Here is a 25,618-nt window from a genome sequence, read left to right on the forward strand (position 1 = left end):
TAAGGATGTGAAAGATGGCATATGAATCCCAGTAAAGTTGTCTTTTTGTTGGAAAACACACTTGTCAGTTTGGAGTAAGTGAAGTGTTTAACTCCTTGGTGGATTTTTCTAGGCAAACTCTTGAGATGGGAATGTATAAACAGATAGAAAGGCCAAGGCTTTTTTCCTCTGATTCAGTTTCTATTTCTCTCTAAGCTTTTCAGGCCTTTTTTTAACTCGAGCAATGCACTGTGATAATTCAGTTGTGTTCAAAATTTCTATGAAAGTAAAAAATCCTTTGAACTATATTTATTTCAAGCACCATAACGTGATGTGTTGTGGCTTTAACTTTGCTTACTTTTCAGTGTTTGCATTTTGTTCTTACGCAGCTTCAAGAAAACTATATATATTTTTAGAATTTATTTATTTTGTTTACATATATCTCCTCTGAGAGGAGAAATGGGATTGACAGTGATCTTCACTAACGAGGTCAAAGAAGTGGCAACCTGTGTAGCCAGTCTTTTACTTTCTGAAAAAACTGTATCTAAAATGAAATCAGAAAATTAAAGATAGAACTTTCCTGCTAACCTTCCTACTACCTACCTCGTTCTTTCGTGTCCCAAAGTGCGACAGTGTGTTATCATGAAAACCACTTTTAAGTATGTCTTGGCTTTCTCACTTTATCAACAGGGAAGCTCATAAAATCAGGAGCGTTCATTTCTAAGTACAAATTTAACCAGTGTTTTAGTGACCTTCCTTTATAATGTATTGACTTCTTTTCACAGAAAACAAAGATGTGAACAAGACAAGTGGACGACTTAGTGATGGGATCCCCCAGGTTCCAGTGAGAAGAGGGGAATCAGAGTTTGATTCCTTCAGGCAATCACTTCCTGTTTTTGAAAAACAGGAAGAAATTGTTAAAATAGTAAAGGACCATAAGGTTGTTTTGATTGTAGGAGAGACTGGATCAGGAAAAACTACTCAAGTGAGTTTCTTCAGTTACATAAAAAAACATAACTGTATTTATACCAAACTGATGCCAAATCTGTAATATTTCTGTAATAAGGATTTTTTTATTCCAGTTTTAAGTTTTTTACTCTTTGTTTTCCTATGTGGTTGGAAGTCGAGTGTTCCAGTTCAGTTTTTTGCTTTTGCAATACTAAGCCAGCAGATACATACTAAAAGCATAAATTACTCTGCACGATTATCTGATGGATATCAGTTTTTCATTAAAATAATCATAGAATATTGAAGGGGAAGTAGCTACAGTTTTGTGTACCCTTTTCCTTCTAAAGCTAGTTCCTAGTATCTAGAGTATTACTGTGTTACAATGAAAGATGATCTACAGGGGTTTTTACGGAGATTTCCTTGAAGCAGGAGAGAGAAGCTTCAAATTTTGGTTGGTTGGTGGGGATTTTTGGTTTTGTTATTGTAGTTGTTGTTGTTGTGTTTTATTTGAAAGAGATTAAACTTAATAGCCAAAATTGATTTTTGTGGCCTCTTTTGCCACTTCAGGTAAATTTGCCATGATAATCCTATTGTGATTCATTTTGCAGAGTGTGTGATACTGAGATGTAGTTGAATTGTTTCATTGTGATGAAAAAGTTATGAGTCTATCAAAGTAAATAGTAAATTTAAACCACTTCTTTACAGATCCCCCAGTTTATTCTTGATGACTGTCACAAAAATGGAACTCCGTGCCGTATATTTTGCACTCAGCCAAGACGATTGGCAGCACTTGCTGTGGCTGAAAGAGTGGCAGCGGAAAGAGGAGAGAAGATTGGCCAGACAGTTGGTTATCAGATCCGGTTAGAAAGCAGGTACTGATGACGTTTCTTCAAGTCACTTGATGTGGTATTGAAGTTTTGTGTTTAATTTAGTCATGTGATTATTTAAACTACAGTGTATTTGGGATGCAGGTCGGTAAAAATATCACTGTGTAAAGTATAAGCAGGATGCGTTATTTTGGGTAATCAATGTTTAAGAGTTGAAAAGGATGGTTTTTCTCCGGTATTTTGCAGTTTCATCCAGTGAGTTGTTCTGTAGGACTGAACTGCACGTGCTTTCTCTTGATTTCTTCTAGGGAGTATGTGTGTGGTTATCCTTGTCCTCTCTACTTTTAACATAGATAAATCCAGAAGTTCTGCAGGCTTTGAAAATAGGCAGGAAGAGCAGCACGCTGTGACAAAACCTGTGTAGGGAGAGTCAACAGGGCAGAGGAAAGGGAAAACAACAACAAAATTGGAAAGCGAATGATGTAGTTGAGCAATACCAATCTACTTTGGGTTAAATTGACTCTGTTTCGTCTTTTATGTTTAAAGCAAAAGCAGAAATTCTAGACGACCTGAGGAATTTTCTCGTAAAGCAGGGCAGGGATGGGTAAAAATCTGAAGACTGTGTGTGGTTTCTGAAATCTTAGAATTGTCTGAGTAGTGGGATTTTCAGGAATGGGCAGCAGTTGGGATACCAGTGAGAAGAAGATGTCAAAAGGTATGGCTGGTTATGTTGCTTATGGATGATACATTTGTAATGAAAATGAATGCACTTGAGCAGCAAAGCCAAGTTACAGAGTTTTGAGTGCGTACCAAAGGTCACAAGGCTATTAACCGATTGGAAGAGCAAGTAAAGATGAATTGCAAGTAAGGTGGATGATTATTGTGTGGAAGAATTAATGCTGAATGAAGAAAAAGAAAGTATAGGTCAGATGGGAGAATTCCTGGAAGCAGTGCAGAGGAACCAAAGAGTTCACTTGAGAAAGAGCAAAAGGGAGAGACGGCAATGTTTCCGTCTTGCCAAAAAGTGTTGAATGCAAGTGTTTGCAGTAACACAGAAATGTATTTTTTAGTCTTCTAGTGTCTATTAGAGAGTAGTGGTGATTTCTAGAAGGCTGATGAAAAAGAGAGAAGAGTAGAGATTAAAAAAGTAAAGCACTTCCATCTGGTTTGTGTTCCATGAGTTCAACATGTAAGAGTATTTTTGAAGTGAAGAAAGAATTCCAAACTTGAAATCCAGACATCTGTATGTGTGTTCCCTTGTGTAGTACTCTACAGTTTTTCCTGGTAGTTGTCAGTACTGAAAGTGTCAGTGTTGGAGGAAGTAATTGCTTTTTTTTACTTGCACAGCTAGCACTGCCAGAGGTAGTAGGTACTTTGGAAGAGTTTTCAATTGTTGAAAAAGCAAAGCGTTTACAAAGGTTCAGGTGATTTATTTGAGATTCAGCCAAGGATAGTGTCTTGGGTTGTCGCTCTTAGGGACACGAAAGAATGAGGCAGGCAGCAGGAGGTCAGGCAGGAAAAGCTCTATTTTTATTTTTCTGACTCCATGTATATACACTTTATCTGAAGGCAAAAGATTGGCTACACAAGTTGCCACTTCTTCGACCTCATAGGTGGACAGCACTGTCAATCACATTTCTCCTCCCGGAGGAGAACTATGTAAACAAAGCTAGTTGGAGACATAGTTTACATGAAGCTGCGAACACAAGAATGCAACCATTTAGAATGCAAGAAAACTTAGGGCGACGTTGGGTTTGTCTGGCAAAGTTTTGGTAGTGAGGGGGATGTTTTTTGTGAGAAGAGGCTTCCCGCGTGTCAGATAAAGCCTCTGCCAGTGGGCCGTAAGAGAGACCCACCTCTAGGCAAGGCTGAGCCCGTCAGCAACAGTGAGCATGACTCTGGAACAGCATATTTGAGAAGAGAATCTGTGCAGCAGTACAAGGAGAGGATTTGGAATATTTGAGAGGAATAGTTCTGCAGACACCAGGGTAAGTGGCAAAGGAGGGGCAGGAGGTGCTCCAGGTAGGTGCCAGAGCAGAGATTCTCCTGCAGGCTGTGGTGAAGACTGTGGTGAGGGAGCATGTTCCCCTGCAGTCCATGGAAGTGCACAGTGGAGCAGTGCAGCTGCAGCCTGTGGAGGACCCCAATACTAGAGCAGGTGCTTGCCCATAGGAGGCTGTGACCCTGTGGGAAGCCAGTGCCGGAACAGGCACCTGACAGGACACGTGGCCCTAGGGAGAGTGGAGTTTTCACTGGAGCAGTTTTGCTGGTGGGACTTGTAAAGCCCTGGGAGTCCCATGCTGGAGCAGTCTCTTCCTGAAGGACTGCACCACAGGAGAGGGACCTACACTGGAGCATTTTGGGAAGAGTGTGAGAAATCTCCCCCCCTCCCCCTCCTCGCCCCCCCATAAGGAGGAAGGAGCAGCAGAGACAAGGTGTGGTGAATTGACCACAGCCTCCGTTGCATGCCCCCCTGAGCACTGAAGGGTAGGAATTAGAGAAAATTGGAAGTTAAACCCGGGAGGAAGGGCGGGGTGGGGGGAGGTGTTGGGTGTTGTAACATTTGCTTCTATTTTTCATTATCTTAGTTGGATTTAATTGGTAATACAGTAGACCAGGTTGCACAAGTGAAATCTGTTTTGCCCACGATGGTAGAAGGTGAGTGATCTCTCCCTGTCCTTACCTTGCCCCATGAGGCCTTTTTTTTTGAATTCCTTCTCCCCTGTTGAGCTGAGGAGGAGAGGGATGGAGCAGCCTGGGTGGGTGCCTGGCATTCAGCCAAGGTCAACCTACCACACCTAGACAAGTACAAAGACTCTATCTGAGGGCATACTGAAGAATTGTAACCTGTTTTTTCAAGGTAGTCCGCCCTGAATTTTGCAGTAAATTAGTACAGCATGGAAGGTTCTCAAGATTTTGTTTCACTTGCTTAATGACTTAGAAAAAAATGAATCTCTCCTTGTTAATTAATCGCTGGTCTGAAGTTTTGGAGCATTAGCAGTAAGAATCCTTAGGAACTCTTAGGGAACAGGCATAGTTTGTAAACAAAGAATATGCGTGAGCTCTGTAGTGACAGAACTGTGATTGCACTTCTGGTGAGGAGCTGCTCAATCTTTAATTTTCAGTAAATAAAAGCATTTAAATGGTGAAAAAAGCTGAAGCATTTTTGTTCACTAGGGTTTCTCCAAAGACACTGGTAACCTTTTGCACTAATGGCATACTGCTTCGCACACTGATGGCAGGAGACAGCACCCTATCAACTGTGACACATGTTATTGTGGTAAGGATCTTCTGTTTTGTGTGAGATGGAGCAGTATGTATTGTTTCTTAATTGGAAGATGAGACCCTGGTTTTCTGTGTTAATTTGATGGACGTTTCAGTTGTTTTTGTTAAGTTAGAATCTGAACGAACTTTGAAGAGTTACTGATTTTTTAATTGTAATATGCATCTTTTTTGGGGTTCATTTTTTTTTTTTCCCCCTTGTAAAACCATCTTGTATTAGGTTTGTGTCAACAGTTAATTTTGGAATGGTGGTTGTGGAGGGCAGAGGTCAAATTTTTTCTCAATTTCCTTTGTTGGCAGAAGAGCCTTAGGAAGGCTTACGTAGATAAGGTTCAGTGCGAGTGTGTCAGGGTTTCTGTTGTCATGTACTTGATTCTGCAGTCCCAAGTTTGCAGTCCCTTTGTTTGCCCAATGTTTTTAACATAAAATGTAGTCTAATTTCTAGCAGATTATTTATGTTCATGTATGATCATGTGAACTTCCTATTGTGAAGTGTGATTAGTGAGCATTACCAGAATGTTTCCTGCAAGTTCTCCACTGCTGCAAACAGAAAACAACCTGGTAATTTTCAGTGCCTGTCTGTTTAGCAAGGAGGAAAAAAAGCACAGGAATTGTTTGTGCATTCTTGATTCGCCCTGCAAGTCTTGTTCTTGATTCATACGTTCGGAATCTTAAAGTAAACAGAAGATAGACAAAGATGATTAATCGGACATGTGCCTTGATGATAAGCTTTGTGCATGATGTAATGGATCTGAGAAATCTCTCTTCTTTTCTCATTATGTGGCATCATACAGTTCTTTTTATTCTTATTAGTTGTGAAGGGTAATTTTATTGAAATAACATTTGTTGGATTTGCGGTTTGTGGCATTATCTTGAAAGTGAGATTCAAGTGCAAGAATTAGAAGTTTCGGGTACTCATTTTGATCTCTGAAACTAAGGTCTGTTATGGGTTGTGCATTACACCAGTGCAGTCTGCTCTGGTACCTTTATAAAACTTTCTAAAGGTATTTTTTTTTTGTTTTGTTTTTGTTTGGTTGGTTTTTTGTGTTTTGTTTGTTTTTGGGGTTTGTTTGTTTGTTTTGTTTTTTGGGGGAGGGGGGTGGGTTTTTTTTAAATTTTGGATAGTTTAAAAAAAAAGTCCTTCTTGAGCTAAACTTAAACATTTCAATACCTCTGTGGTGCACCACCAAATTCCATGTTTTAGTTTTTAAGAAAACCATATTTGTCCAAAGTTATGATCTTGGATCTGTGATGTTTACGTGTTCTTTTTTTTTTTTTTTTTTTTTTTTTTGTTTTGTTTTGTTTTGTTTTGTTTTGTTTCCTTTCATACAGGATGAAGTACATGAGAGGGATAGGTTCAGTGACTTCTTGTTAATAAAACTGCGAGATATGTTGCAAAGCCAAGCGAATTTAAAACTGATTATTTCTAGTGCTGCTCTAGATGCAGATCTCTTTATTAGGTATTTTGGATGTTGCCCAGTAATACATAGTAAGTACTTAAGTAAACTCTTCAATCTCAGTACACCTGCCCTGAGACTCCTGGATCTTAACTGAACTGTAGCAAACCATTCTGAGTCAAGGCACTGACAGTTACCAGCAGTGGTTGTTCTTTGTTTACTCACGTTGTTGCTTAACTATTTGCATCTGCCTCAGAGGGAATATTTATTTTATCCGTGAATATTGTGTAGAGGCAGGGATGTCCTGGCCCCCTCCATGTTCAATTCAAGGAGGAAAAGGTTCTTAAAATGCTGGTCTGCATAGCAGTACAGGCCCTGGGATTTACAAGAGTGTGATACCTGTTCGTGTATTCCAGTAGATTCTAGTTCTGGCTTCAGAGATTGCTGCTAGTTACTAGATAAAAGTCAGATGATAACTGTATCTATTAATTTCAGAAATGCAGTTCTAGGCAAATTGGGGTTTATGTTTTAATCATAAGATTCTTTGTTTCATTTGGAATTTTCTACACAAGTCATTGGTTAATTTTAGGGGATCTTCATAAGAAAGAGTTACTTTTTCTTGTTTACTCATAAAAGTGTCCATTTCTGGTTTTCAGTTTTGAATTGTGGCCTAGGAAAACAAGGCTTGCAGCTTGTTGGAGGCATGACTCTCAAAGTTACACATGATTTTAATATTTGGCAAATTTTTTTGGAGGAGATGAACCTCATTGTAATTTTTGTGTGGCTTTTCAGTTTACTTCAGTTTTGCAGCTTCTCATCCTTTTAGATCAATCTGACTACTGTCTCTTTCTTCAGTTTACCACAGTGGTTATACTGTTATCACATACTGGACTTCACAGGATAATCCCAATTGAAAAGAAGCTTTTTCCAATTTTGCTAATTTAACTTTGTTTGTTAATATATTGAAAAGGGTTTGATTCTTCAGCAGTGTAGCTGACACAATCCTGACCACAGAAGCCAACATTTTTTAGTTGTGGATTTGTGTGTAACACAGAGCTTGTGATTAGTGTTAGAAGACTTCCTCCATGACAGCTTCTAAAACTGTGTGAATTGTAGCTTGTTCCTTCTAGAGGAGAGAAAAGTCCTAGGTGATACGAACTTAGTTGTGGTAAGCATCTGCTGAGGAACCAGTAATAGATATTAATTCTTCCTGTGTGAAAACATAATTTAATATCCATAAATAAGGTCTAGAAAACAGTGATGTTGAAAGAGAAATCAAGGTACGTTTCTGGGAGAGAAAGAGCATGGGAAGTAGCCAATAAAGAAAGCCAAAATTGGCTGCACTAACCGGGGGTATTGAGAGAAGTCCATCTCCTCATATACATCTCATGAAAGGAGCTAGTTCAATACAGCCATGGCAGTCTGCTCATGGGATCTTCTACTAAAACTGTCTTAATTGCCCTTACATTAAGCAATTCAGGTAGCTGACACAGTGAGTTCTTTTTTTGTACACCTAGACAAAAGTGACTATTTTCTTCTTCTCATTTGATAAAATTGCTGTAAATAACTGTCCATCTTCTATCTCTTGCTATTAACACTTAATAGAATTGAGGAGGTTAATGAAAAACAAGGTATGCAGCTGGCATTTCCTTTTTGATTTTTTTTTGTGGCCCAGTGGCTTAAAGGAAGTAAACACAAGTGAAGATACTCTTGCAAGACTAACAAGGGATACAACCATTCATTAAATCAGGCCCTATCATTTTTAATTCACTTTCCTGTCCATAAAAACTGTTTTTAAAGACTTTAAAGTCCTTAAAGTAAAGCTTGGGAATATCTAATCTTTCCTGAATTCTTTCTATTTCTAGTCCAAGGAAGACCTTTTGAAGTTAAAGAGATGTTTTTGGAGGACATTTTACGAAGTACTGGGTATACAAACAAAGAGATGGTAAAGTACGAAAAAGAGAAGCAGCAAGGTTGGTGGACTTGTTAGTTGTTCTGGCTTGACAGTGGGTTTCATTGATTGATTGAACAACGAATAAGATGATTCTCTGTTATAATTCTGAAGTCAGATTGTTAAATGAGACATGATTAGATGGCAGCAAGTATCTTGAAAACTCTGTGTTTACAGTATTGACGTAAATTGTGATTGAAAAAGATATTTTTACTTTCAGTGGTTCTATTCCTACTTCTTCCAGCTGATAAATGTTCTATTTTTCCTAATTATTATGACATTATCTTGTGGGGGTTTTCCCACATGAAAACTCTAGAAACATGAGCTGCAATGTGCTGACATTTAGATGCAAATTGAAGCGCAGCCATTAGAGAAGGCAGGATTTTGTACATCTTGCACAGATGTGTTTTCTACTGTTGACATTTTTCAGTGCATTCTTCAGACATGGATGCATTTAACATACTTAGGTCAAGGAGCAGTAACACACTTGAACCAAATATCAGGGGTTCTTTTTAACTGATGATGTATTTGGTTATATTGATCACAATATTTGTGAAGTCTTCCTGACAGCTGAAAGTAATGATCCTCATGAGCATTAAAAAAATTTTTAAAAGGCCAACCCCAAAGCTATGACAATACAATACAATACAATACTAACGACGCATTTATCATGTTGCTCAGCTCTGATCACTGTGGCTAGAGAAGCTCATTTGAGGCACTGGTGGCTTCTACTGTTTCTTTTGCCTGTAAACAGAAATTAGTTGTTACATGCAAGGGTTTTATTTATCAGAGCTCTTTGGCATTTCACTTCTGGAGAAAGATGTGGATTGAGAACTGTGTAGAAGTTACTTAGGAAGCTCGTTTGAATGCAGCAGGTTTGCAGGCTTTAATGGGTTAAGCAACCAAGTGTTATTTCTTCCCTTGTTCTAAGACCAGATGTTTGCAGTGGTGCAGTTTGGATGCCCTTAATCATGGAATTTATGTTGGGCTGGTAACAATGTTCTAGATCAAATAGGAGATCAGATAGTTTTAACTTTGTGATTAGATACAGCTATTTTTTTTTCTTTAAAACTTAACTTAATGGATAATTAGGATGACCGTAAAACTTTTCATGGAACTCCTTTATGCATTGTAGAAGTAAAACAGCAGAGCACTCTTACTCAGTGGTGTTCTGCTCAAGAAAATAATAGTAAGCTGGAACCTGGGAGACCAAGATCTGTTTCAAGGGCAACTGAAGATTGTGGTCTGTTGGGTGATGATGGTGACACAGTATTTAATCAACTGGTAAGTTTTTCCTTTTGTTGGGAGATATGTTTAAATCTGTTTTAAAAACTGTTTTCCAAAGATACTGCTCCTCTAGAATTTCTTGAAGGATATTAACACATTTTATAGATGATTTATTTAAAATTGTCATGAACTTCTCTAATCCAAAGTGTGCTTTTCACTTACAATTTGTACAGTTTGTACACAAGTTTTCTTCAGCTTAAATGGCTGAACTGCCATTGCTTAAAGTACTTGCATGTGATACAATAAATGTATAAATCAAACGTTTTACTGGTACCTGAATGCTGGATTTCTGATTGTTACTTGGAAAAGCAACTGTCCAGTTTCTTCATGTGTAACATCTAAGAATAAAGTCTTGGAAGACATCCATCTTTCAATAGTGTTTTTTCTCTTCAGACTGAAAAAGATGTGAATTGCCTTGAACAATGGTTAATAAAAGAAATGGATTCTTGTCTTTCTGACATCTGGTTGCATAAAGATATTGATGCCTTTGCTCAGGTGTTCCATCTCATTTTAACTGAAAATGTCAGTGGTAAGTCTATCATCTTACTAAATAAGAAAAAAAAACAATAACAAAATGACTTGAATTTCTGTGGCTGGTTTATCGCCAGTTTCAAAGGTTGTTAGGTTTGAATTGTGATGCCTATTGGAAGAGTGAATATAACTAGAAGAATTAATGAATTGTTTAGTTATTTTTGGTTTATTCTTGTTCTGAAGTATTAACAGATGTTACAATGTGTCTAAAGTAGTGTTAAATTCACATGGACTGAGTGGTGGGATGCAGACAGAAAACCAGTTCTCTCTGACCTGGATTTTAAAAGTCATATTAGCCACATTCATACCACGTTTAGGTGAAAAAGTAAGAATGTTTTTATTTGTTTGGCCGGATTATTTATTTATTTGGGGTGGGGTTTTTTGTTTGTTTGTTTATTAATCTATTTATGTATTTATGATTCTCAGTTGATTATAGGCACAGTGAAACCAGTGCGACTGCACTCATGATTGCTTCAGGGAGAGGCTTTTTGAGTCAAGTAGAGCAGCTGATCAGTATGGGAGCAAATATCCACTGCAAATCATCTAATGGCTGGTAAAAACAAACAGACAAACCAAAACATAGCTTTATTTGTCAATATACAAATGAGAAAGAAATTTCTATAACATTTGAAACATTTCTATAACATTAATTGCTGACTTAACAGACTACTGTAAGCAATAGTAGATTTTGTCATTCGAAACATTTTCTAACTTCTGTTCATCACACTGTGTTCTGGAAATTATAAATTGAATTCTTAATTCAGAGTCTTAGGCTGTGTGTCTTGTGAAGGAAGAAGTTAAAAAATGATTTCTGCGTACCCTTTCAGGATGGCTGTGGACTGGGCTAAGCGCTTCGGACAGACAGAGGTTGTTGACCTGTTGGAATCCTACAGGTAAGCTATAACTATTTTGCCGGAACAGTTGAAGGGAACAGTTGAAGGGAAATCTGCATTTTGTCTTCTAATCAGAACAGCTTTTAGCTTTTTATGCCTTTGAATCTGACCTAAATAGCAGGATTTATTTGAGACCAGGAATGTTACAGAGACACGCTCTTTAAAACAAAGAGTGTTCTTGTATTCAGTGTATTTCAGTGATTATGCTTGTGTAAATCTAGGATTAATAGAGAGGTGTAGACTTCTGTCATATTATTATTTTTTATCATTTCCATGTGGGCATTGCTATCATGATTATATGTCTAGGCAAGATATGAGTATGGGGAGTTACATAAATGGAGAGAGATACTGATTCTACCGTGTACCATTTTAGTTTCAGATGCTTATTTAGGAAACGAATCTGTTGTGTTCTTATCTATACATTGCTGTCTATACATAATAGCCATATTGAAGAAACTTAATAGAAGTAACACTTACACTGGGTGGCTCAAGAATTGGTTTCTGATTAACTTAGAGTTATAGTTCAGTTATCATTTTGTAGAGACCAATGTTTTTAGAACACTTGTTAGTGTAGGTTTTGTTTGAGTGGTACCTGCTTATGGGAGGAAAACCTTTGGGAAGTTCGTTTCATTTAAATACTTCTTACTTAACAGGTTAACAAGCAGTGTCTGTATACTTTGAGTTCTGACACTTTGCTTACGGCCGTGTTTCAATAAAGAGTAAGAAAATTGAAGTTACGCTAAAAATGGAAGTCTCATGCTTTGTTGGGTGACACTTAAATCAGTTAACAGTAATAGTATTTTGGGGGTGCTGTTCTGCTATACTTCCAAATTGAAATTTGAAAGGAGTAGTCTTGTTGGTGTTGATCTAAGTTTAGTTGGTGGCTGAATATAAACCTGAAACAAACAGCCTTGACTCTGGTCTGTGCATTTGTCTATTTTAGTGCTTCAGCGGGATTTGGAAATCTGGATGAAAGTTCCCTGGTCCGAACAAGCGGTAGTGACCTTAGTGCAGAGGACAGAGAACTATTGACAGCTTATCATCACAGTTTTGATGATGAAAAAGTGGATCTGGACCTCATTATGCATTTACTTTATAACATCTGTCATATTTCTGAGACTGGTAAGTATAAACACGCTCCCAGTAAATGACTGTACATTCAGCCTTTGACGAATCCTGCCCTTCTTTTGAATACACTAAGCCGGTAAAACCTTCCAAATGCTCGTCTGCACACTACTGATGCATATTTTTAGTGAATTTGCTGCTTAACTCTGCAAACCCGCTTTGTTTTCAGGAGCGATTTTAGTGTTTCTTCCTGGATATGATGAGATAGTGAGCCTGAAGGACCGTATTCTTTTTGATGACAAGAGATTTGCTGACAACGCTCACAGGTAAAGCCTCTTGTTCCTGTGGTTGAGGTTTTCATGGCGTCTTTTAAAAATACTGAAATGTGCTCTTTGTCTTGCATTAGGTATCAGGTTTTCATGCTTCATTCAAATATGCAGACTCTGGATCAGAAGAAAGTGCTTAAAAGTCCCCCTCCTGGTGTGCGCAAAATAGTAAGTTTTAGAGGACTTTGTCAGGTGGTGTATTAATCTCTCTTGTCTTTGCTTTTAACTATAGTTTTGGCTGTTTCTTGTTTTATTTGCAGATTCTTTCTACAAATATAGCAGAAACCAGCATAACAGTCAATGATGTTGTATTTGTTATTGACTCAGGCAAGGCAAAAGAGGTATGATTGGTTAAAACTTTCTGTGACAAGTAAATTTCCTGGTGTTACTCTGTAATGTATAATAGGTAAATTTTAGAGTACTATTTTTTATAGTAGGCTGAGGGCTAGTGCATGTCAAGTAAAAAAGATCACTGAGAAGTTTTGATACTCATTTTTGGACAAATACTGTAAATAATTAGCTGTTAATAAACCTTTAAAAACTACTGTAGGTTGAAATGTTGATATGTCTTTTCTTTTCTTCTTCTTCTTCTTCTTTTTTTTTTTTTTTTTTTTTTTTTTTTTTTTTTTTTTTTTTTAATTTACAATTCTTTAAAATTTTTTTTAAACGAAGTCCATCTATTTAGACCACCATCTTCCTGAGACTTAAGAGAGCACTGGGAGTTCTCTTTGTCCTAGTATTGTGTCAAGTCCAAATCAAATGCATTCAGTTTTGAAGTGTTGCTTCTGATGTGTTGAATGCCCATTCCCAAATTTCATGTTAAGGAAAGGAGAGATAATATAATGAGGCTGTTTAAGGTCTATTATGTTGTCTTTGGAAATGAAGTTGGATTTCACAGGGGAGATACATGCCGAATTTCTAAAGTTCCCATGGTAATACAATTTTTTCTGTAACTTTGCATCAAATGTAAGAACGTAAGAATGTAATTTCCAAGTGAACCAAAGAAGAAAACCTTAATCAATACAAAAAGGTGTTTTTTCCTGATATTTCAATTCAAAATAAGTCAAAATACAGTCCATATCTTTTGTTGACTCAAAATTACCTACTGACCAAAAAGAAGACTTCAATTTAGAAAACTGTAGCACAAAGATAATGCAAAACATGTATTACAAATTCAAGGGAAGTAACTTCCGAGCATACCTTTGTGCCAGAAGCTGCTGTTTGTTCAAATTTTTTTGTTCTGTTTGTTAAAGAACTTCTGTTAAAAGCTTACTAAAACCTTTTCTTTCGTGTATCATGGCTAATCATGGTTTTACGTTCCTTGCTCTGCTTTTATAGAAGTCTTTTGATGCACTGAGTTGTGTTACAATGCTCAAAATGGTATGGATTTCAAAAGCCAGTGCCATCCAGAGAAAAGGCAGGTAATAAATGCTTCATACTGATTTTTATTCTGCAGATATCCACCACCCTGTATGTTCAGAGTAAAGTACAAACCTGTGGCAGCCACACTGGGTAATGTTTCTAGCCTAGTCCAGTATCATGTTGAGTAATGGCTAATACTTCTTCTCTGCAGTAAATGAAGAGTCAGCTCTTGATGTATTTTCTTGGAGTAATTGCCCAAGATACAGAAGAATGGCACTCAAGAAAGTCCCAGAACTTCCATTAGGTTTAGGTTGTTGTTCCCCCATGAAGATTTATGTCCTCTTTGTGCCATGTAGCAGCAACAGCCACAGTAACTTGTCTGTGGGCAAAGGACTGCCCGCTGCTAGTTTTTAGTTGGTGCCCTGGCATCCCTTCTTTAGAAGTGACCGTGAGCAGTGATTCCTTTTTGACCACCTCCAAAGTATTCATGACTCGACAGGCCATGATCCTGCTCTTCCCAGCACAGTGAGTGAGGGCTGGGAAGTTGTGTGCAGGTAGCAGCAAATGCCTGTTTGGAGACACGTTGTTGTCATTATCCTCCATGTTTCTGGGCATGAATTGTGAGCATTTGCCCTCTCTGTTCCTTCATTCACATATTGTATGGTCTTCATTCTGCTATTTCCATCTAGACTTGTAACTGAGGAATTTGAAGAGGAAGAAATAAAGTTTGCAACTTAGATTCCTTGTGGCACAAGGTGGCTGAGATTTGGATTGATCTCAAGTTAGCAAAAAAATTATATCACTTCATTTAGATAGATCTTGCGTTTTTTCCTCCAGATTTTTCAATGTAGGGTTGAAGTTACAATTATTAGGAAGTATTTTTCAGTAGTAAAATGATGATAAAAATAATTTCCATACTGTCAAAAACAATTAATGTACTGGAAAACTCTTCTAATTCATATGAGAAACTTCCTCTTAACGACAGGATTACCATACTCTTAGACCTTGTTGTGCATTTGCATTCTAAGTTGGTGTTGTTCTTTGGTTGGGTTGTTTTAAAGAAGAAATTCTGATTTTCACAGCTTTTTATTTTATTTTCCAGGGCTGGGCGCTGTCAGCCTGGAGTCTGTTTTCATCTCTTCAGCAGGCTCCGATTTGAGAATATGTTGGAATTTCAGACTCCAGAACTTCTAAGGATGCCACTTCAGGTGCGTGTTCACTTAGAAGTTACAACTTCTAAGAAACGTGTTATTGCCAGACCGTACTAACAACTTCAAAAAGGTGTGTAGGTATTTTCTTTTTGCCAAACCTTAATAGTATTTTTCTGTTTGATCTATTTTTAACTTGCAGGAGCTTTGTTTACACACAAAACTTCTGGCTCCAGTTAATTGTCCAGTTGTTGACTTTCTTATGAAAGCTCCTGATCCTCCACCAGCTTTAATTGTGAAGAATGCTCTGCAAATGCTCAAGGTCAGCAGAGGAATACATTTAGATGAGAATTGTGTTTAATTAGTATTTGTGGTGTGGTAACATACCCTTCTGACTTTTAATTGTACTGAAAGTCTTGTTCTCTTACTTAAGGATGCTTTGAATTTTTGTTTGTTGTCATTTTGTGTGTGTGTGTGTGTGTGTGTGTGTGTGTATATGTATTTTCCCACATTAAAGGAAGGGACTACTGTAAAATCTTGTCTTGAGTGGAAACTAGTTTGACTTCTTTACTTCTAGGTAATGTCCAATATTGGTATCCTTTCTGCTTTTGCCCTCTTTGCCCTTCTTCCCCTTGTCCCTACATGCCCACCTTTTTTCTTTTTCCAAACAGACCATAGATGCCATGGACCCTTGGGAAGATCTCACTGAACTGGGTTATCACCTCACGGAGCTGCCGGTGGAGCCTCACCTCGGTAAAATGGTGCTGTGTGCTGTTGTCCTGAAGTGCCTGGATCCCGTTCTGACCATTGCCTGTGCTCTTGCCTACCGAGACCCTTTTGTGCTGCCCACGCTGGCCTCTCAAAAGCGTGCAGCCATGCTGTGCAGGAAACGTTTTACTGCGGGGACCTTCAGCGACCACATGGTGCTTCTCAGGGCTTTCCAGGTATCCTTTCAGGGCGAGCACTGGTGGCACAGCAGAGTAAATGACCTCGAGTGGTTGGCTGTGGCTTTCATGTACGTTGGACTCAGAGATTTCTCAGGGACACATTTTGTCTGATCTTCTCAAACCTGGGTAAATTTTGTAAGTTGCAGCAAGATGCCGCTTTATATCCTGTTGCATGGATAACTTAAGGTAACAATTTTGACATACTGATCTCTATAATAACATAATGAACTTAAAATAACATAATTGTCATTATGTTTTGGTTAGGGAATAGGGAAAAGAAATCTAGTAGTTAAATAAAAAAATCAGGTTCGATACATTTACTTGGTTTTATTTTATAGACTGAAATGTAATTTTTAAAACCATGCATTTTTAAATTTTCGATACTTAAATTAATAGGCAAATGTTGAACAGTGGTTCTTTGCAGGCGTGGCAGAAGGCACGCAGTGATGGCTGGGAGAGAGCCTTCTGTGAAAAGAACTTCCTGTCTCAAGCCACAATGCAAATCATTGTAGGAATGAGAACACAGTTGCTTGGCCAGCTTAGAGCCTCAGGTAAATAGGTTGGAAAAAGTTGTAACATAATTTTAAAGTGAAGTGTGTATTAACTGTAAGGAGAATAGTGTTCACTTGTCCTTTTCCTTCCTTAAGTTGAAAAAGACCAGTACATATTCGTGCTGGGCATGGAGGAGATGCTAGGGTGAGAAAATGTGGTTGGGAAACAGCTGACATAACTGAAAGCACCCCGATGGTTCAACATCCTGCTGTCTTGCAGAGTGAGACATGTTTCCTTGGGTTTTTACATTCTAGTTATTTTTTTCCTGAGGCAGGAAAATGAGTTCAGAGCCAAGGTTCTGAGGCAGAGTCAGTTAATTTCAGATCAAGCTGGATGTTCCTGGAGAGTGTCCTGCATAAAGAAATACCTTTATCCTTTACTGTCAGTGCGCACAGTCTTCATGTGCCCTGCTTGTGCCTGGCGTGCTCCTCGTGATCCAAAGGCAGTTTATGGTCTGGGGTCTTCTGCTGCCTCAGTGTGGGCAGCCCATTACCTCCTTGAGGCAGCCTTGGGGCCCTCCAAGGCCTCATCCTTTATCCAAAGGTATCTGTTACTTCCCTTGCTTAGCCCTTCATGCTAACAAACAGTTCACTGACACTGTATTTAAAGTTCACCTACAGTGGATTTTGAGCAGGGTCCACTCACGCCAAGTTATAAGCAAGTTGCAATTAAACTACACAATTTCTAATATGCCGTTAAGTAAAGAAGTATTGTAAAATTAATTCTATTCTACATTAGTATGAAACCACTTACCAGGAAGGATTTCAGTATAAGGATTTCTTCTTGGTACTGTTAATGCTGGCAGTTGTGAAAGATGCAAATAATTTGTAGTTTATTTCACTTTTTTTTTTTTTTTTTTTCCCAAAGTTCTTTTGAGAAGCAAAAAAGTAGATCTTAAATACAAGCAAATATAAGATAGTATTGACCTCTTTCTTTTTTCAGGTTTTGTTAGAGCCAGAGGAGGAGCTGATATTAGAGATGTTAATGCTAACTCTGAAAACTGGGCCGTAGTTAAAGCTGCCTTGGCGGCTGGGATGTATCCCAATCTTGTGCATGTAGACAGAGAGAGCCTGGTTTTAACTGCACCAAAGGAGAAGAAAGTGCGATTTCATCCTACCTCTGTTCTTAGTCAACCTCACTATAAAAAGGTAAAGCCACTTGGAACTTTGAGAAAATATTTTTTCTGGCAGGTGATAAAATGAAAAATTGGAGTTGGTTTATTTTTTCAGTATTTCAGTGAGTCCTGCTAATTGAAAGTGAAACAAGACAAAATAGTGAAAAGAAAAAGCTAGTTTTAAAAGTATTTTGAAGAGGTAACAACCTCTGCTCCATGTTACGAGGAAAAAGTTCTGCCCTGAAACTGGTATTTCTTTAGATCCTCTTTTAAAGCAAAATATTTGCTTTCAAGGTGATAGGATAACTTGTAAGTCTGGTTAAACATACTTGTGGGTTTTTTTTATTCTTGTGTATGTAAATACTTCTGTATTTCTTTCTACAAACATAAAGTAAGAAGTTGAAATTTATTTCAATTAGTCATGGAAGATAAAATAGCCTAGTCTTGTTTGCTCCTGCACAGATTCCCCCAGTGAATGGCCAAGCTGCAGCTGTTGAGGCACTCCCTACAGACTGGCTGATATATGACGAAATGACGAGAGCTCACAGGATAGCGAACATCAGGTGCTGTTCTGTTGTAACTCCCATCACTGTGGCTCTCTTCTGTGGACCAGCTAGGTTACCAAGTAATGCTTTACAGGCATCTTCATCCTGTCAAGGTATACTGAAGTCTGGATTTTGGAATGTTGGCATTGGTATTCTACTAGTATGTGATTTGGAAAACTTACTTTTCAGGTCTATTTTCTACATCTTTTGATGAATTCCAGAAACGACAGAGCTATATATAGTTTGTGTAGCTGTTCAGGAATAGTATACAAGCTGTGTAACAAATGTCTTGAGTTTTGTGAATCCTTCTAAGTTCATAACTTTTATGGTTCTGGAGTCTCAGAAACTACAGTATAGTTTTAAAAAAAAATTAAAAATGCAACCAAACTGTTTAAAGACAGTACTAAAGCTGAGAAGTGTAGTATGTAGATTTTTTTCTACAGCCTAGTTTATTTGATGCTTTGAAGCAGATGATTCAAACAGAATAATGTAGTTAGAGTTAACATGGCAGGTAGTCATATTGCTTCCAGTTGACACATGCATTTTAAAGATTGTTTTCTACTGATAAGTTTTAAAGTCAATTAACCGTATTATTAGCTAGAAGTAGTAGAGAATTTATTAAAATTTCCTTCTGTTTCATATTTAAATGGAGTGCTGTAAGAATAGAAGCAAAAATAATCTGTTGTCAGTTCTGTAGAAATATCAGTTTGAATTGAAGTGAGAGTCCAACCTGACTTTCCTGACTTGCTGCAAAACCGTTACCCTTAAAATAGTGTTAATGCTGATGGAACTGTACTTTGAAAAAGAAAAAGAAATCCTAAATAGACGTCTGCATTTATGTTTTTTTTTTTTGTTGTTTTTTTTTGTTTTTTTTTTTTTTTTTTTTCTTAATGGGACTTCAAATATATATACTAAGATATAAAGCATAGAGCAATGTGTGGTTTTACAAACAACTTCAGGCAAATGTTTGATAATGGCTTGTTATTGATGAAGGTACGTGAAAGGGTCAGATCACATCAGTGTGGGTGTTTATGTAGTAGGGCCCTTAAGAGGAACTTAGGGAATTTGTTCTCCTAACTGAAGCAAAGACCTTCGCTGGGGTGTAGATGCAGAAATCAAAAAGTGTGCTTACAAATGTTTACATGGTAAGTGAAAATTCAGAAGGAAAATGAGCTTATTGCTGGTTATACATTAATGTTCAAGTTTTTGTACACAAGTGTAAATAATATGGAAATGTTAATGCACCTTTTATACTTAATTCAGGAGACAGTGATAGCAGTGACAGTGAGATGGAGGACAGAACCACTTCCAGTGTATCACTGCTGAAGCTAGATGAATGGCTCCACCTCAAACTGGACTCTGAAGTTAGTAATCTATCACTTCCATGCTTGTTTTGTGTAGAAGAGTAGTTATGCCTTACCATCCTGGAAGGATTCCTAGAACAGCTGGATAATGAAAAATTTACTGTAAGAATGGCTGCTGTGATCCCTTCAGGTTCTCTCCAGTTTACAGGAAAACATACTGAATGAGTTAACCTTTTAAAAACATACAAACAGGGACTCAATCTCCTTTTGCCCAGGCTATTCAATTGCGTGAATTCACATATTCAGCATCCAAGTTACAGGGCTTCCTATGGGTTGTAACAACCCATAACTCTTAAACCTTGCACCTGTGAGCAAAAAGGAAGAAAGAATTGGGTACCTAGCCAACTGCAAGAGTGCTCATCCTTCTTCCTCTGTCATGATGCATCTGTCCCAGCTATCACACGGGGAAGCAGGAAAGCCTCAGCAGTCAGCTGCTGTTGGATCTGCTTCAGAAGCACTTTGGGTCAGCTGATGTTTTAAAAGTTTGATCCATTTCCATAAGGACGCAGTTTCCAAGCTGCAGGTGGTAGTGGCTGCATAGCGGCCCTTCTGGTCTTTGTGGTCCCCCGTATTGGCTGTGTAGTGCTCCCAGCACACAAGACCTTAGCTTGAGCTGGCTTAGCCAAAATTTGAGCAGGAGTTGAGAGAACAGTAAAAATGGCATATTGTGTATTTCCTTTTCTGAGAGGATGACTGAAGTTGCTTGACTGGAATGGAACACCTGAAGCTGCTGAAAGAAAATTGCTGTCAGGTTTTATAAAAAGCAGAAAAAGCCCCAGCCCTTGAAGGTAACAAGTGTACTGATTATTGTGAAGCTCTGATTGTGTTAGAAGGTAGAGTAACCAGAGCTCTTTTCCATCAAGTATGTCTAAAGAGCCCATAAATACAAACTGAAGAGGCAGGAAGGGCATTAGACATGAAAGGACTGCATTTGAAGAGAAGATAAATTTTTGAAGTGAAAAAGGAACAATCCTTTGTGTTTCCAATAGAATTTTAAGTTCTGTGCAGTGCAGCATGAAATGGTTTAGAAATGATCTTGGAGCTGAGGAAAGAAAAGATACCAGGTTAATTTAAGTGTGAGGTTTTCTTCCCCTCCACGAGACCTTAGTCCTGCCTTTCAGTTTGCCAGAATGCCAGCTGTTGCCTGATAGGAAAGACGTCGGGTAGCTTTTGCCTAACTGATCTAGTTTTTTTTTAAGTCTTTAACAGAACTGAAATTCATTGCAGGCTGCTGGTTTGCTGTTGCAACTCAGACAAAAGTGGCACAGCTTATTTCTGCGTCGTATGCGAGCTCCTTCTAAATCGTGGTCTCAAGTTGATGAAGCAACTGTAAGAGCAGTTGTAGCTGTTCTAACTGGTGAAGAACAGTCTGCAGGTTTGCAGCAGCCTTCAGGAATTGGTCAGAGGCCAAGACCTGTGACTTCTGAAGATCGTCTTTTAGCATCCACATGGAGGCCAACTAACACCAGGAGAAGTACAGCAGAAACTCAGTTGTCTGACTCCTCTAATGCTGAAAAGTAAGATGTTGAGATCTTCCAGAGACTGTAGCTTGTAATTCATTTATCTCTAAAAGCATCACTTGAATTTCTGCTAGTCTTAAGAAAGAAAGAAAAAAAGAAAGAAAGATACAGCTAAAAGCTTTGACGCTGTCCTGTGCTGTGTTGTAATTGTGATTTCATTGAGAACTATTTCATATACGTGCTGGCTGTTTGGGAGAGCAATCAGAAATAGTGTCCATGAATTGTGCTCCTTGGGAAGTAGCAGAAGAAGTTTAACCATAACACCCAGAATGAATGCATGCTTTTTTATGTACTGTTTAATATGTTTTGGAATTACTGTAATATATGTGGTCATCCAGTAGGCTGATATGTAGATATAAATTGTTCTGTGACTTCTTGCGAAACTCACCGTCTGTCATGTATCATCTACCTTTACTTTATAGAGTTCTAATGAGGTCTACTTGTCCCAGACTTCATCAGCCACAGAAGTACAAACGAAGAAGTATTTTGTACTCCAAACAAGCTTCAGATGACAGGTCAGAGCAATCATCAGTGAAGTCTGCGGATAGCAGTAACTTCCCTAGCCCCTGTGGTAGTCCATCTTCTCCAGTACCTGGAAAGGTACAGTTTTCATCAACATATTACCCTGCTCTTCAAAATTAATAGAATGTCTTTCTGATATCTTTCAGCAACTGTCAGGTATTGTATTGATAAATTAAGAACCTAACTTAGATTTTTATTGTTAACAAGCACATAATATTTCTTTTGGAATTGAAAATCAAGAATAAATATCCATGTTGTACTAGTGTAATGGAGTAAAAATACTATTCTTTGCAGACTTCTGAAGTAAAGCTATCCAAAGTAGAAAAAAAAAAACCAAAAACAATTTTGAGGGGGGGTTTGTTGATTTGGGGTTTTTTTGAAACTTGGTATAATAAACGGTAACAGTGTATACAGTACGTGGATGTCTGAACTCTGTGGATTCTATCTTTGTTTCTGTTATAACATACATTGGTACTGATTTTCTTTAGGTTGTGTGTTGTCTGCCTCATTATGACTGCTTGGCAGTTTTTGTGATGATTGTATAAGAAAGCATACATTTTTAGTGACGTTACTATCATAAATCTCTCTGTGTTTTTTTAATTCAGCCCGTGTTACAGGAAGAAAATCTGTTTCCTGAAAATGGGCATGCAAGTGTGTGCTACAGGCTGCAGTCTAGGGTGATTAATTTTTGTCATCTGAAGTTGTCTCAGACTTGAAAGAATTGTAATTAATCACTAGACTTTGTAGTCCTGTTCTGCTGTAATTGTTTGCTGCCCCTCGTGAATGTATTGTAATTTTTTAAAAATGCTTAAAAATGTAAAAGAGATGTAAATATACTATCAAGTCAATTCTGGCAAGAGCAGCTGATAGATAGTATGTTTCTTGTATAATATTGGAGAGGAGAGGAAGAACTCAGTGAAGGGTCTGTCTGTGTGTGTGTAAAACTTCAGAACTAAAGCCTGGTTTATTTTACTGTATTTATTAATTTAATTTAATTCTTTCAGGCTTCCAAATCGCCTTCACCAAGACAAAATCTGCCAGTTCGATACTTTATAATGAAAAGCAGCAACTTGCAGAACATCGAGATTTCTCAGATGAAGGGTATTTGGTCCACTACACCAAGTAATGAACAAAAACTGAATGAAGCCTTTTGGGAAAGCAGCACGGTTTACTTAATATTTTCTGTTCAAGGGTCTGGACAGTTCCAGGTGAGTCTTTAGCTGATGCCAGCTGGTGATGGTGCTTGATGATTTAGGAGAGTGCAGCAAAAGGGTGTGTATAGTGTGGAGGGCTTTGCTTGTGACTTCTGACTTTGTAATGAGTAGAGTATTGTGCCAATGTCTCTGGTTGCTGGGGAAGAATACTTCATTCTTCTCCAAAATAGTCCCTTTTAATGAACCCAGTTTCCCCCTCAAAGGATAAAACTAAATTGCCACCAAACATAATGAGTCAGAATAATGTTTCTAGCCTACATAAATGCTTTAAAACAGCAGCAGTGAACAAAGAAATCCATGCAAAGCAGGGGATTGCTGCCTTTTTCTCTGCGTGCCAAAATAAATGTTGTAAGTAAATGAAGATGGAATGAAGTCACAGCTTTCTAAAGCCAGGAAACTCATATGTTTTCAGTAGAAAATGTAATGAAACCTGTTTTGCTGGAACTGTAGTTTCTCAGAGTAGGAAACTGGAAAGTCGCGGCCGTGTTTCTTCCAGCACTGTCTTGAGTTCACATTCAGTGAGGTATTTGAAACAATTTGCTGAAAAATCTGTGGCCAGTTTAAAGGTAAAGACTTGACCTGCTAGTGCAAAGTTGCAGGTTAACTGTGTTGTAGAGCCTGCTAAACTCCATTGTTCCAAGTAAAGAAAGTTCTATTTATCTCTTTATGTATTGTGAACTATTAATAGAAGTCAGCTGAACTTAAAATGTAATGAACCAGTCCAAACATAGAGATCTTGGTGACAGCAGTGAAAGACTGTGGTGAAATGCACACGTGTACAGTGATTAGGCAAATGTAAGTGCCATATTGGAAAGCAGTTTTCACCATGGCAGCTGAGTCTGAAAATGGACTGTTGTATTGGTGATCTTAGACAAGAGAGCTGGGAGGGGAGGACACACTGAAGTCAGGGTGTTGGTGGATTATGTTGCCCTGCCCTTCCAGTTTTGACAATGCACTGGACCTTCATGGGAACGTGAGATTAACATTCCTTCTATTCTCTTGCCTCAGGTGTCTCTACTTTCCACCTGTATTTTTCCTCTGTTCCTTTTATTAATTTTTATTGGTTTTCATTTAAGGCTTGAGCTGTCTAGGACTGCATGACTTAGAGCAGCAGTGTGTGCTGGTAACTTGAGGCAGTGCACTGCATCTCTTGGACTCCTAAGTCATAACTGGAGTAAATTTGTCTGAGCAGTTGATACACTGTGCGAGGCCTGGGTTTATTTTTGGTTTGTTTGGTGTGTGTGTTTAAAGGGTGTCCTTAAGTTAGATGCAGTCTTGGATTTGTGATTTCTTTCATTTAATTTCTCAATACTCGTCTTGTTGGCATTTGTTTCAGCTTCATTAAAGAAGGAACTTCAAGCAGCTTTGACTTGTTTTCTTTGGAGAACAGCTCCCCACTTTTAATTGTATATGTAGTTTGTTAACAAAGGGGGGAGGAGGGGAGAGGAGAGGAGAGAGGAGAGAGGAGAGGAGAGGAGAGGCGAGGCGAGGCGAGGCGAGGCGAGGCGAGGCGAGGCGAGGCGAGGCGAGGAGAGGAGAGGAGAGGAGAGGAGAGGAGAGGAGAGGAGAGGAGAGGAGAGGAGAGGAGAGGAGAGGAGAGGAGAGGAGAGGAGAGGAGAGGAGAGGAGAGGAGAGGAGAGGAGAGGAGAGGAGAGGAGAGGAGAGGAGAGGAGAGGAGAGGCGAGGCGAGGAGAGGCGAGGAGAGGCGAGGCGAGGCGAGGAGAGGCGAGGCGAGGCGGAAAGAATGGATTTTTGAAAGAATTTAGTACAAGTAACGAGGAATAGCTAACGAACATAGAACATTCATCTTAATACCTTGCATTTTGAATGTTTTTACATCAGCTTTTCAACCTCTGTTGCAAAGCTTAAAAAGACGCCTTGAATTGTGAGAGATGAATTGAAAGACATCCTTTGTGGTCAAATTCTAGAAGGTATATTTGAAGTTGAAAAAACAAATGATACTTGTAACTTTCTAGGTTGTAAATATTTTGGACGATCCAGCTTCACATGGGTGAGTGTTTGAATCACTTTGAAACTAATTGGGAAGTTTCATATGAAAGTTTCATTTCTTTAATTGCAGCATAAATAGATATGATCACATTCTGTCTGTTGTTTCATATTTAAATTTTATTTTCAGGGTTTTGCTAGAATGAGTTCATCGATAGGGTGTGAGAAAAGTCAGGACTGGGGGTGTGCTGGATTCGGAGGTGTATTTAAAGTGGAGTGGATCCGAAAAGAAAGCATTCCTTTTCAGTTTGCGCATCATTTGCTCAACCCTTGGAATGACAATAGGAAAGTACAAATAAGCAGAGATGGCCAGGTAGGTACTCTCTTCTAAAGTCTTCTTTACTTGGTAGAACTGTTTTTTGTTCATTAGCTTGTTCAGCCTTGAACTCAGCTGTGCTTATGTATGTATTAATCTGAATCACAGTTCTTTGGTGCACATGGTACCTTCTGCTAATGCAGATCTACTGTTGAAGTAGTGGGTTTGTTGTAATCAAACCAGTTTCTTGCTTAATGTTGTTTGTTAAAAAAAAAAAAAAAATCCAGTCAGCTGGATTTTTCAAGTATAAATAAGGTTTTTTTGGTGGTTTGGTTTTTTTTTTTAATTTCTGGAGGTTTGTTTTCTTTTTGATTCAAATGTGTTCCCCGAGATAAGATAGCTTGTCGTACCCACATAACTGTTTGTAATTAGGGGTTTGTGTTTTCCATAAAGCCTCAAGAGAATCTTGATACTTGAGGTAGAATAAAGCTTAGTACTGTTGTCCAATTTGTTACAGCTAAATGCAACTACAAAAAGCCAGAAGAGAATTTCCACAAGAATTCTCTGTGGCAGTTTTTGCA

At 38.3% G+C, this 25,618-nt stretch overlaps 1 protein-coding gene across 5 annotated transcripts in view; it reads left to right on the plus strand.

Moving 5' to 3' along the window:
- LOC136288367 (3'-5' RNA helicase YTHDC2-like) overlaps window positions 1-25,618 on the plus strand; it is a 33,968-nt gene that overhangs the window by 3,398 nt on the left and 4,952 nt on the right. For 3 of the 5 annotated variants that reach the window (XR_010720511.1, XR_010720510.1, XM_066181413.1), the window contains exons 4-28: window positions 765-964; window positions 1,633-1,799; window positions 4,932-5,034; window positions 6,369-6,525; window positions 8,299-8,406; window positions 9,520-9,668; window positions 10,065-10,200; window positions 10,629-10,755; window positions 11,030-11,095; window positions 12,039-12,217; window positions 12,390-12,486; window positions 12,567-12,654; window positions 12,747-12,827; window positions 13,825-13,907; window positions 14,951-15,056; window positions 15,199-15,318; window positions 15,668-15,940; window positions 16,368-16,494; window positions 17,438-17,643; window positions 18,072-18,267; window positions 19,418-19,518; window positions 20,746-21,035; window positions 21,461-21,638; window positions 22,565-22,768; window positions 24,912-25,094. Coding sequence is in view for 3 of the 5 variants with exons in the window: in XM_066181413.1 (XP_066037510.1) it covers window positions 765-964; window positions 1,633-1,799; window positions 4,932-5,034; window positions 6,369-6,525; window positions 8,299-8,406; window positions 9,520-9,668; window positions 10,065-10,200; window positions 10,629-10,755; window positions 11,030-11,095; window positions 12,039-12,217; window positions 12,390-12,486; window positions 12,567-12,654; window positions 12,747-12,827; window positions 13,825-13,907; window positions 14,951-15,056; window positions 15,199-15,318; window positions 15,668-15,940; window positions 16,368-16,494; window positions 17,438-17,643; window positions 18,072-18,267; window positions 19,418-19,518; window positions 20,746-21,035; window positions 21,461-21,638; window positions 22,565-22,768; window positions 24,912-25,094 (3,725 nt within the window). In the remaining 2 variants the exon portion in view is untranslated. Of the gene's footprint in view, window positions 1-764; window positions 965-1,632; window positions 1,800-3,284; window positions 3,743-4,931; window positions 5,035-6,368; window positions 6,526-8,298; window positions 8,407-9,519; window positions 9,669-10,064; window positions 10,201-10,628; window positions 10,756-11,029; window positions 11,096-12,038; window positions 12,218-12,389; window positions 12,487-12,566; window positions 12,655-12,746; window positions 12,828-13,824; window positions 13,908-14,950; window positions 15,057-15,198; window positions 15,319-15,667; window positions 15,941-16,367; window positions 16,495-17,437; window positions 17,644-18,071; window positions 18,268-19,417; window positions 19,519-20,745; window positions 21,036-21,460; window positions 21,639-22,564; window positions 22,769-24,911; window positions 25,095-25,618 lie in introns of those variants that run through there. The other 2 variants (XM_066181412.1, XM_066181414.1) reach the window with 2 other exon arrangements.

Source organism: Chamaea fasciata, unplaced genomic scaffold (genome assembly GCF_029207755.1).
Source record: "Chamaea fasciata isolate MVZ Bird 193981 ecotype frontalis unplaced genomic scaffold, bChaFas1.0.hap1 SCAF_4, whole genome shotgun sequence".
Taxonomy (NCBI): domain Eukaryota; kingdom Metazoa; phylum Chordata; class Aves; order Passeriformes; family Sylviidae; genus Chamaea; species Chamaea fasciata.